The sequence below is a fragment of the Mixophyes fleayi genome, chromosome 8 (assembly GCF_038048845.1).
Source record: "Mixophyes fleayi isolate aMixFle1 chromosome 8, aMixFle1.hap1, whole genome shotgun sequence".
Lineage (NCBI taxonomy): Eukaryota > Metazoa > Chordata > Amphibia > Anura > Limnodynastidae > Mixophyes > Mixophyes fleayi.
In genome coordinates, this window is record NC_134409.1 from 39958225 (window position 1) to 39971530 (window position 13306).

Genomic DNA, 13306 nt, shown 5'->3' on the forward strand with positions numbered 1-13306 from the left:
AACATCTTATTGGTCTTCAGCTCTGTCAGTCAGCGTGCATGGACCAGGAGGCAACAAACAACCAAAGAGCTGAGACCTGCTATTGGCTGATATAACCCTCATTCAAGCAGTCCTTCAATCACCTCTCCTCTGCAGTACCTGGGAGCAGTGTGTGTCTTGGAGTCACAGCCGTCCCTTCCCCTCGTATCACTGAGGGTTACTGGGACAGAAGGACGCAGCTAGTGCACTAGTATCAGTAAGTATCAGCGGTATGTTAGTAATTAGTGATGACAGGAGAGACGCTGCGCTTCCCATACACGTGGTCTGTGTGACTGTACACAGTGATAATCTTTTGTAACCTGATAATGAGAATTTTTTTCATTTTTAATTCTCTGAGGTGAATACCTGTTTTAATGCTTAGAGAATTGTATACTATGTTTGTTTTCAGAAGAAATAGAATTTCAATTTGGTAACGTTTATAATCTCAAAAAAATACACTTTTCCTAAAAATTTCCAATAGTGCATTTTACACAATTAATGCTACGCTAGAAAAAATACCCCAAATTGATATTGTCTAGTCGTCCAGAGTATGGGGGATATCAGATACATATTCACTTATTGCAGTGCTTAAGTTAGGGCCAGGAGCAATTGAATGAATTTTGTTTTCCAACTAACCTGAACTAATAATTAAAGGAAATCTTATAGTTTAGCATCTTAATTTATTCCAACACCATGGACGGTGCAGATAACTGATTTATATTCCAAACCCCCCCCCCCCCTACCCTTATGTCCATGGTGTTGATAAAAAGTAAAAGTAAACAAAATAATAATATAAACAAATACACTCCTATATATTGCACCCCCAAAGCTTAAAGCCCATTTGCTCCCACTAAATATGTACAGTGAGCAGGTGCACATAAAGAGATTAAGTTTGATCACATTTCACTGTCTAATAATGATTGTTTTTTAGTGGTAAAAAGTCTGACAAGCATAATTGTGAGCTCTTGTTTCTAAGTCGTACTGCAGCAGCTGTGTACACTAATTCTGTAGATGATAGTGGTTGTAGTGCAGGGCCATCCCATCCTAAACATATAATAGATTAATAATTGCTTTTTGGGGCCCTGATTTAAAAGAGGAAAGCTCATTGAGGATCCTTTATGAAGTGGTCTCACAGTGCACTGGACATGCAAATTGCAGTGTAATTTTATGGATAACAATTTGCAGGCCATACACCTCTATATACAGGACTGAATATCTATTAGTGCAACTAGGTGAATATTGCTCCTACTGACTGGTGGAATAGGGTGGGGTATACACCTTATGAACCGGGATCTGCAAAAATTCCATTTTATTGAACAATATATTCAAATGAAGTAGGGGCAGTGCTGTATAGTGTCCTACTTTTGGCTACAGCCTCGGATGTATACTGCCTACCTGCCACTGCCACCTTCACTGACTGGCAGAGAGGAAGTACAGATTGTCTCACCATAGGCCTCTCTGTATATCCCCTCTACAGACTACTATAGCTGTTATAACCACAATACTAATCCCAGCAATCTATTTGGTGGTCTGCAGTGGCCAGTCACCAGGGTGGAAGTGTTAGATGGTTTCCACCATTTACCTTCAAAATCCCAAGACCAGTCTAAAGAGTTTAAATTTGCATCAAATTGTCTGTAATATGGAATCCATTGAAGAAGCCACCAAAGGAGTACATGTATTTGTCATGTGAAATTAAGGCATTCCCAGTGTCCCTGCACATTCATGAGTTATTAAATACTGCTTGTTGCACTCTCTCTTTCATATAATAAAATCATACAAATAATTTGGGGGAGGAGTTAAAGTCATAATAGTCTGTCCTGTGTTATGACGGTTTCGTTTGAGAGCATTCCACAGAATACAGAAACATGATGCAGGAATTTGTATGCCTGTGCTAACCTGTAGATCTGTGCGCAGATAAATATACTTTGCATCACATAAATGAGATTGTTAGTTAACTAACTTCACTGTGTACTACAATCACTGTAACATATGTGAAATTAATAAAATTCAGATGCCTGTCTAATTAATATATTACATATAACTGCCTGTGTAACAGCTTAATTAATAAAAGTCATCAGAGCCAACTTAGTAGAGGTCAGAAAAATGTGAACTACCAAATAAACTGTAATACTGTTATAGACAGAAGTATATCAGATGTAAGCGTGTAAACAAATTCTGGTGCAGGGAGTCTAACACTGGATTTGTAGACTATAACTAGACACTGCCATTGATCTGAATTTCTCTTATTCTATGTAAATGTTTTGGTGGTGTTTTTTCTACTTATCATGAATATCTAAACATTTAATGACAACGAGTATGTTGTGATGATAATTTTTAATGGACATTTGACCTTTGTGGGTTTTACTGCCCTATAGGTTTATATCTCAGTAGAGTCCTTGGACATTGTATCTAAATATTGCTAGTAATATCTGCAAATCATTGGAGTGTGTAGCTTTTTTTTTTAACTCAAAAGCTTTTCATTGACTTTTTTTAGAAAAGCATATTACAAACATAGCAGTGGTTGCAGAGTACATACAGCAGATCAGTTATATTGAACAATCCACACTGCTTAGATAAACAATCAAAACAAGTAAATAAAAATGAGAAAAAAAATATTGGTACAGACAACAACACGTCTTATGACCCACTGTACATAAGCTGAAGACGGCAAAGAGAACCAGACAAGAAAAACAGACGAATAAAGGGGGGAGGGGGGAACAAGACAAGAGACAATCTGGTTATAGCAAGTGTACCAGTGGGTCTAGCCCAAGCACCCAACTTAACTCAAAAACCATTCCACAGTACTCACGGATCAAAGATTGAACTATGATCCGTAAAGTACTCATACCATATAAACCACTTAACAAGCGGGGAGGAAGCCCCTGTAAACAGATTAAAATCTATGGTTTCCATTTTGTAGCTATGTTGGATCTTGTTAATAATTTTAGGGAGTGCTGGAATTAGAGGTGATTTCCAGTTCTGGGCTATTGCAGCTCTTGCTGCAATAAGAATATGTCGAATGACATAATGATTATGCCGCTCAGTGGCGGATCCAGGGGGGGGCGATCGCCCCCCCTAGCAGGGGCTTGCTGCCGCCGGCTGCACACTGTGCAGGTCCGTTAGGCAGTGATAATGTGCTGCCCGGCTGCTCTGATTGTGTTTTAAACACAATCAGAGCAGCGGGACAGCACATTATCACTGGCACATTATCACTGCCTAACGGACCTGCACATACTGTGCAGCCGCCGGCAGCCTTAGAAGTTAGAAAGGGGGCGGGGCTTAAATCCCCCCCCCCCCCTATATCGCCCGGGGTAGAAAAAAATTCTAGATCCGCCCCTGATGCCGCTGGACATGTTTAGGATACAGATGAAGTAAAGCCATATCTGGGGAAGGAGAAATATTATTTTTGGATACCTGAGAAATTAAATGAAAGATTTCGGTCCACAATGGCTGAAGTTTCGCGCAAGACCAAAAGATGTGCATAAGTGTACCAATTTCACCACAATTCCTCCAACAATATTTCAATTCTGTTGGCCAGATTTTATGCAGCTTATCTGGAGTAAGATATAATCTGTGGACAATTTTAGTCAACATTTCCGAGTGGTTAATACACTTTGACATCTTATAAATGTTTAGGAAGATTCTTTCCCATACCTCTTCTGAAATAGTGATATTTAGGTCAGCTTCCCAGACAGCTTGAATCGCTAAAACACGATTGTCAATAGGAGTTAAGAGTGTCCGGTACCATAGGGAAATTCCACCTGCGTGGGATGTGGGGGAGAGAATCACCTTGATAGCAGGGTGGAGGGGTCCTATCACCCCAAATGCGAGGGGCGTGTTTGTAACCAGTGCCTTACTTGAAAATATTTGTAAAAATCGCGGACAGGGATATCACTGTGTGTAGCTTTTTAATGAGCACAATGTCTTAGAAGGAACTGATCAAAAAGCTTCTAAGAAAGAATTCTCCTTTTTTTGACAGTGACTACACTTTACAAGCAATCTAAGGGACTAACAGAGTTTGCTTGCAACCTATTGCTTTTTTTGTCCCACTCCAGCAGTTATTTTGTCATTGTCTTACAGCCCATGTGATGTGTTTTGTGGGGAAGTATTTTGTATCACACATTGCTAAATTATCCCTGTGATGGCTCTAGGTGCTTTATATATTAATGTGTAGACCAGTTTCAATGGTTTGACAGTTTATCAAGAATAATTTTATTCAGCCATTTATCCTGTTTTATTTAAACAGCAATTATGTGTAGTCTATTCTAGTTTAAGGAAAGCTAAACATTTGGGAGGGTGGGGGATTCAATTACTGTCGATCTGGCGTCGGCAATTACAGTAGAAATCTCCACTTACTTTTCTTCGCACTGAAAAATGAACGGAGAGTCCTGTGAAATCTCTGCCGGGAAACTTGGTCCCAGCTGATAAAAGAAGAGCAGTATTGGGTTAAACTACTATATAATGTTCCATCTGCATGTATGCTTCTAAACGTTTAAATGTAAGGTTATCATTTTGAAACAATGGTGGCAATGCAGCCGTAAGAAAACATTCATCCTATTTTAATGTGCTTTTCAAATGTTAGTAGCTAAAAAGCACATTAATAACTGAGAGCTTTAAATAACATTAATTATGTACTGGAATAGCATTTTTCTGTCTGCAGCCTTCATTACTTAGCAGTTGATCTTCTATCTTTCTCTTTTCCAGTGATCTGCATTAATTTTGGCCAAGGGGTAGATTTACTAAAGCTTCTGAAAGGAAAAGTGGGTGTTGCACGGAGCAACCAATCTGACTCTAGCTATCAGTTATCTAGTATATGCTAGAACGAGTCAGATTGCTTGCTCCGTGCAACACCCACTTTTCCTTTCAGAAGCTTTAAGTAAATGTATCTCCAAGCCTTTTAATCACCAACCATTTTCACATTTTTACTACTTCACCTGAATGTACTTTGGCCAGCTGTTGACTCTTGCATGACCTGTACCATCTTATGTATGTTTAACAATCTGCTTTTTAATGTTTAATCCCCATGATATGTTTGTGATATAACTCTCTCCAGTTAACCAATACAGTCCAGAAATTAGGTTATTGGTCTTGGTATAAAGTATCAGTAACCTACACACAGAGGATAAAGCCATGTTCAAGTCTAGACCAATTTTCATCATATCTGCTCAATAGGAATTGGTGCTTCACAGAGGCATGAGGCATACAGTGCCTCATTGATGTTAGTTGCATTTTCATGAATACTGGTTTAGCCACCAAACTGGTTACCTTAAATGTGCATACACTTAACTGATTTATAATTGTTAGAATTATACGAAACAGGTTAGGACTGGGATCAAAAAGCAGCCAGAGAAACTAACTAAAGTAGCGGCCAGTGTGCATCCGTCACATGGTCTGTGCTTTATTATAAAATGTACTCTACCTAGGTCAAGTAACGTTCTTTCAATATAGTATTATAAATAAACTAATCTCATGCAGCCAATTGAATGTAGACATACCTTATGATTTCTCTTTCTTCAAGCTTGTACCACCTCACGCTATCTTTCTTGTCCTCTCCTTTTCTTCTCACTGTTTTCTATTTTCTACGTCTTCATCATCTTCGCCTTCATGTGTTCCCCTATTGTCTCTAAAGGATGTCTCGCTTCAGATGATAGGTAGGAAAGCAATAATTCCTGTGTTGTATAGGAAGAGGTATATTGCCACTTTGTAAATAACTGGTAAGATTTCACCTTGTATGCATTCCTGGGAGCCCGATTTAGAAAAATAAATTAATAAAATAGAAAAAAATTAGAAAGTGTTAATTTATTCAAGGCACCCCTAAGCCAAAATAATTACCAAGTAGTCCCCTGCCTTGCTTACCACCGGCCCTGGCCACGGCACCCCTGTGAGATCACCGCAGCACCCCAGGGAGCTACGGCACATAGTTTGGGATTCACTGGTCTATAAAGATCTGCCTACACTGCCGGTCGTGAGTGCGTACAAACATCGTTCATAGTGAGTTTTAGTCAGTTTACAAAATCAAATGAAACAATACAATGTGCTTTGGAACAATAAAACATGATCGTGGGAACGTAGACGCTAATGCGTTATCGGACCTAACAGTCGTTTAGTGTGTGATTGGCAAGATAATCGGGTGAAAGACCTGTAGTGTGAACCCAGCTTTACTGTAGAGAAGAGGCAGAGGTTGTGTGATAGAAACATTGAAAAATGTCAAATGTATTACCAGAGATCAGGAAGACCGTATTTTAAAAAAATAAGAGTATTTTTGAGGAAATTAAATTAAAGGAGGAACAACTTTTTCACGGAAAGATCCAAGGAATAGTCTTCTATCATTTGTGCTGCAGACTCATACAGAGATATATTTCAGGAATGACCATGCAGAAAGCAGGGTTTGTAGCGGGTTTACAGACAAAACAAACACATATTGTGCATCAGGGGGTACCAGCTTGACACCAGGTACTTCAAAACTTGTGACTGTGCAAAGGAAAAAAATATATCCAGAAGATACTTGTGAGGACCATATCTAACCCAACTTTGTTTTTACAGGTATTTTAAATATAACTCTAATTAGCCAATTATTGATACAGTTCACATCCATAACTGCTCATTTCCCTGTATCCGATCTTCTAGCCCCAATCCCCCATCACTCTCTTCTCTTTTACACTCCTCCTTTCTCTCTCCTCTCTTTCACTCTCTCGCTCTGGAAATGACGCAGGGTTGTGTGCTACTTGGGTATAATTTAAGGTCCAGAAATGTGGCCGCAAAGATCATGTATTACAAACCATATGCTGAGTTACATGCATCACAAAATATGTCCAGCTTTTCATCTGTAGCATATTTGCCAGGTATACAGCGGACACCTACATGCACATACATAGAACCAGGTCGCAATGCAGTAAACATTTGTTTTTATTGTTAAAAACACAATTGCTATTAGGTTTAATAAAATTCAGCAGATATAACCTTTCTTCTCTTGTGTGCATGAAAATAACAAGAAAAAATGTTTTTTGTAAGTACACACACAAAATCCTATAATATATGCACGATCAATGAAGAAAGCACCCAGCAGCTTCAGAGGTAAAACTGCAATCAGTCAATGAGAAGCAGTTAGCGAGTGTTGTCTTACTTTCTTTTGCAACGTGCCTTTCATTTTCTAATTTAGCTAAAATAAATTTCCTTTTTGCATGTTTTATTACATTCCTTGTACCTACGGAAGGACTCCTCTGACCCTTCAGACTTAAACAATTTAAATGCACGCTTCTTGCTTTGCATTTCTTCCCTTATCTTTTTATTTAGCCACATTGGTTTAGGCTTTATTCTTTTACATTTATTTCCCATAGGAATGAACTTATACGTGTATGTTTCCAACAACATTTTAAAGACAGCCCACTTTTCTTCCGTTTTTTTTCCTTCAAAGGCTTTTTCCTAGTCTATGCTCTTTATAGACTCCTTTAGCATATTAAAATTTGCCTTTCTAAAGTTTAAAGTCCTAGTTGATCCCTTATACCATTGCTTCTGGAAACTAATTTCAAATGAGACCATATTATGATCACTGTTTCCCAAGTGCTCCCTTACTTGAATATTTGATATTACGTCTACATTGTTTGTTATTACTAGGTCCAGTATAGTCCGGTTCCTAGTTGGTTCCTCTACTAATTGGGACATGTAATGGTCTTTTAGCATGCTCAGAAACCTATTTAACCTAGCTGTACCGCAGGTCTCAGTACTCCAATCAATGTCCGGATAATTAAAATCCCCCATAATTAAAATTTGACCTAGTTGTGTAGCCTTTTCAATTTGCTGTAGAAGTTGGGCTTCCTCAATCGTACTAATATCTGGTGGTTTATAGCATATCCCTATCAGCAACTTTTTTGAACTTTTTCCTCCGCTGGATATTTCCACCCACAATGCCTCTATATTATCACCAATATTCTCATATATAACTTCCTGAATACTTGGTTTTAATTCTGGCTTAATATAAATACATACTCCTCCTCCCCTTTTATTTACCCTATCCCTCCTGAAGAGAGAATAGCCTTCCAAGTTGACTGCCCAGTCATGTGTATCATCCCACCAGGTCTCCGTAATACCTATAATATCATACTGCTCATTCATTGCTACTAGCTCTAACTCCCCCATTTTACCTGTGAGGCTTCTTGCATTTGCAAGCATACACTTAAGTCTATTGCCTCCTTTAGGTATTTCTTTTTGTTTTAAAAAGGGCCTCTCCTTATCGGCTATCCTTCCCTTTCCCCCCTCTCCACCCCCTTGACTCTTGTTAAATTCCTCCTTACTACTCTCAATGTCTATCCCATAAATACTTGCTTGCCCCCTACCCCCCTTCCCCGGAGCCTAGTTTAAAATCTCCTCCAACCTTCTAACCATCCTCTCCCCTAGCACTGCAGCCCCCTCCTCATTCAGGTGCAATCTATCACGACAATAAAGATGGCAACTGACCGAGAAATCAGCCCAGTGCTCTACACCAATCTTTTAGCCACGCATTAACCTCCCTAATCTCCCGCTGCCTCCCTGGACTAGCGTGTGGCACAGGTAGTATTTCTGAAAATACTACCTTGGATGTCCTTGCCTTAAGTTTGTGACCTATGTCCCTGAAATCATTCTTTAGGACACCCCTTCTTCCTCTAACTCGGTCATTGGTGCCAACATGCACCAAAACCGCTGGGTCATTCCTAGCCCCTCCCAACAATCTGTCCACCCGATCCGCAATATCCCGAGCCCGAGCACCCGGGAGACAACACACTATTCGGCATGCACGGTCCCGGTAACAGATTGCCCTATCTACCTTCCTAATAATTGAATCCCTTACCACCACAATCTGCCTGGGTCCCTGAGTAACTTTGGTCCCCTCTATGCTGGAGAGACCATTCCCCTGGTTGCTAGAGGAAGCAGTCTCATCCAACTCCACCAATTCTGAACTGCCTTCCACAGTATCTTCATCCAATCTGGCAAATCTGCTGGGATTGCTTAGCTCAGAGCTGGCCTGCCTCTTCCTCTCTCTGCTACCCCTAGTAACTGTTACCCAGCTGCCTACCTGTGCAACCTCCTCTGTCTCTGCTCCACCCTGCTCAGCTAACGCATCAACGGTGAGCTGTAAACTCTGCTCCAGGTTGGCAATGTCTCTCAATGTTGCAATGGTCTGCTTTAGATCAGTTACTTGGGCTTCCAAAGATACCAATTGCTCACATTTCTCACAGAGGTATAAACCTTGGAACACTTGCCCCAAGTGTGCATACATATGACAAGATATGCATTGAGTGAGATCATCAAGCCTGCTACTACTCATCTTATTATGGCTAACCTAACTTCTTATAGCCTACAGTGAACTTGAGAGTACTAACCTTTGCTAGCCACTTACCAGATTAAACCCTTTCCTGGATTCAAGTCCTTACTGGATCTAACTCCACACTTTAAACAAACATCACTTGAAATCAGACAACAGTGAAATCACAAGCTCAATGAAATCGCTTACTACCTCCTGTTCAATAGAGCTTGCACTAACCAGCTGTATTAACTTATGCATTTAAACCACACCCACTAGCTCTAACAGAAAGAAGAAAAAAGAGAAAAAAAAAATGATAAAAGGGACACTTAATAACACACAGAAAAACGAATCCCCTTCAATAAACACACAGAATAATTCCCCAAACTATATCACTCTCTCAACACAGCACAGCAATCCTTACTAGATCTAACTCCACACTTTAAACAAACAGCACTTGAAATCAGACCACAGTGAAATCACAAGCTCCAACAAAATAAGTCACTTTCAAAGCACTAGCGGAGAGAGCCAAAACAAGAACTGAGGGATTCTATAGAGGCTACAAACGGGTTAAATAAATGACTGGACCGTTTCACTGAAGGGCTGATTGTAAAGACAACTGTGCAGTAGTCCAGGTGAGGCGACTAGCTAGATTTCTGTTCTTAGCAGAGAGTCAATTACATCAATTGAGAAAAGGTGTTTGTAGCTGTCTTTGTAAATAGATCTGACAGATGTCATATGTAGCCAGTGTGTGAATCCTCACAGCAGTTGTTTTCTGACAGCTGTCATCTGGAGTTAGGGTTGTAAATCCTCACACTAGTCAAGTTATCACTTTGTTTTCAAGCTTTAATAGGCTCTCATTACAGATCTCTATTAGCATCTGTTCTGTTTTTACAAAGAGTGGTTTAACAGCTTCTGCTTTTCTTTTGAACAGTATGATTTAAACTAAAATAGTTTCACTCCGCATCTTCTAAGCAAAAGAGTTTTAATCCAACTTTTGATTTGCCCTTTTTCTTATAATTCTTGAGAAAATTTTGCAACGTCGCATTGTCTTCTGTAAGAGGGATCCCATCCATGTTGTTCAGCACTTTACCTAATGCAGTGTACTAAGGGCATGGCCAGACACATAGGTATTCCATTGTGTTTCATGAAGTGTGATAACAATTTCAGCCTGGTCTTTTGTTTCACGGTTACCTTCCATGAGACTTTTTCCAATCACTGTTTCTGCAACTTTATATAGCAGACAATTTTTTAAAGCCAGTGACTGCTTCTTATTTGTTAAAACCACACAGTTTCCTTGTACCTAGCAAAGTAGATCTGGTTGGATGAATAGCAGCTTTCAAATACTCGATACTCAATGCAGGAGTCTAGCTCATTGACAATAAAATAACTTGTAGCTACCTCTGACCTTTTGTATGCAAGTTGTGTTAAATTTTTCCAATGTTTCAAGTGCAAAATATCTCAGGTTTCATAAACGTAAAAGATGTTGATTAGCTGTACTCTTGTAGATATATTACTTTCTTTAAGTACTGTGTAAATGGCTACAATATAACAGCCTCAGTTACATTGAGCTACTCCTTCCTCTTGTACAATAAAAGAGGTTCTTTAGGCGGAATGTCTATCAGATTCCAGCTAATAGATATTCTTTTGTTTTATCTCAATACTGCTATATTTTTATATTTTATCTTGTTTTTAAGTGTTCTTGGTCAACTGACTTCTTACAATTATATTGATAGAACACTGGCTCATAATTTTGAATGTTACACATTTTCTCATTGTTTTTGATATTTTAATTGATAAACATTACAGCAACGTAGTTGTGCTTACCTAATAATACCTCTTTTATTGACCCATTCCGTAGGCATGTTGATTGCTTTTCGTGCTGTCTGCTACCTTGGGAATCGCTTTCAATTGCTGAGGACAGTTCATGCCTCTCAGTTCCTCATGTTTTCCACTACAGGCGTATGTATTGCCTTCTACATTCCAATGGTCTTACTGCACGATTGATATTTCCGTCGGTGGTTCTGTGTAATTATATATGAGGTTATTCTTGGAAATACAAATCCTGTATGTACATACATTGCATATTTGATTGTTGTTGCTTGAAGATATTTTTGTTGTTGTTTTTAATTGTTTTGTTGTATTCTGACCTAAATATAACAATAACTCCGTACAAATATTGACAAAAGTGCCGTGGGGAAATAACTAGTTTTACTGTTTTGTTGATTAGGACAAATATGTGATGTTTATTTTAATCTAAATATACACAACGTGTCTCAGCCAAACTTTAAATAAAACAGGCTTCATTTCAAAAAGTGTTTCTAATAACTGGAAATTCATTAACAGTTGTTGATTTAACAAATGTTGAAGGCAAAATCTGGTGTGATTGCTAAAATCTGAGCATATAATAAAAACAAGACGCATCACAAATGTGTCAAATTTTGCTCCCCTTCATCTGTCTCCCTTGATTCACACTGCACCCTTCATGCTGCTTTTGCTCCCCTTCATCTGTCTCCCCTGATTCACACTGCGCCCTTCATGCTGCTTTTGCTCCCCTTCATCTGTCTCCCCTGATTCACACTGCGCCCTTCATGCTGCTTTTGCTCCCCTTCATCTGTCTCCCCTGATTCACACTGCGCCCTTCATGCTGCTTTTGCTCCCCTTCATCTGTCTCCCCTGATTCACACTGTACCCTCCATGTGGCTTTTGCTCCCCTTCAGTTACCTCTCTATTGCCTTCTTCTCTTCTGTTTTCTTTTTTTCTCATGGCTACTCTCTGCGCTCCTCACTGGAAATGTCTGACATAATTACGTCACACCCAACATTCAGTGCGAAAGGAGGAGGGCGCCATATGCTGTCGGGTCAGATATGGATTTTTTTTACATATTTTTTTTTTTCTGTGCCCTGGCGGAGCCGCAAGTTTGGCTCGTCTGCTTTAAGGTCTATCGGTCACATGCACACACTGGAGACATCTTTTCTATGGGTGAACCAATATTCATGAGCAAGCAGCCTCACTTTACTTCGAAGCAGTGACATCACTAAGGAATAAGGCACTTTAATAAAAAGAACATGGTTTTTAAATGAAACATTATAAAATGTTAAAAACGTGGAAAACCTGTATTTTATTGTCTTGATATGTATACACCAATCAGCCACAAAATTAAAACCCCCTGCCTATTATTGTGTAGATCCCCCTGGTGCCACCAAAACAGCTCTGACATGTTGAGGCATGTACTCCTGTGGCATGTGGCACCAAGACATTAGCAGCCGATCCTTAAAGTCTTGTAAGTTGTAAAGTGGGGCCTCCATGGCTCGGGCTTGGTTTTTCACCACATCCCACAGACACTGACTGGATTGATGATTGAGATCTGGGGAATTTGGAGGCCAAGTCAACACCTTGAACTCTTTGTCATGTTCCTCAAACCACTCCTAAACAATTTTTGCAATCTGGCAGAGCGCATTATCCTGCTGAAAGAGGCCATTGTCATCAGGCAATTCCATTGCCATGAATGGGTGTACTTGGTCTGCAACAATATTTAGGTGGTACGTGTCAAAGTAACATCCACATGAATGCCACAACCTAAAGTTTCCAAGCAGAACATTGCCTAGAGCATCACACTGCCTCCAACATCTTGCCTTCTTTCCATAGTACATCCTGATGCCATCTCTTCCCCAGGTGAATGACACACTTGCATCCGGCCGTCCACATGATGTAAAAGAAAACGTGATTCATCAGACCAGTCCACCTACTTCCATTGCTCCATGGTCCAGTTCTGGCACGCATGTGCCCATTGTAGACCCTTTCAGAGCATGGGCACCCTGGCCGATCTGCGGCTACGCAGCAATCTGCAATGTACTGTGTTCTGACACCTTTCTATCATAGCTAGCATTGACTTTTTCAGCAATTTGTGCAACAGGAGCTCTTCTGTGGGATTGGATCAGACAGGTTAGCCTTTGCCTCACTACATTCATCAGTGAGCCTTGGGCACCAATGTCCCTGTCGTTGGTTCAC

General features: G+C 39.9%; 1 protein-coding gene across 6 annotated transcripts in view; it reads left to right on the top strand.

Annotated features, from left to right (window-relative positions):
* The window catches only part of KYAT3 (kynurenine aminotransferase 3), a 97008-nt gene that overhangs the window by 52242 nt on the left and 31460 nt on the right, over positions 1-13306 (top strand). Inside the window, exons 1-2 of one of the 6 annotated variants that reach the window (XM_075182412.1) lie at positions 131-235; positions 11157-11257. The exons of 4 other annotated variants lie outside the window; for them this stretch is intronic. In XM_075182412.1, the coding sequence (XP_075038513.1) occupies positions 11159-11257 (99 nt within the window). In that variant the 5' untranslated portion in view covers positions 131-235; positions 11157-11158. Of the gene's footprint in view, positions 1-121; positions 236-11156; positions 11258-13306 lie in introns of those variants that run through there. One more of the 6 variants, XM_075182417.1, reaches the window with a different exon arrangement.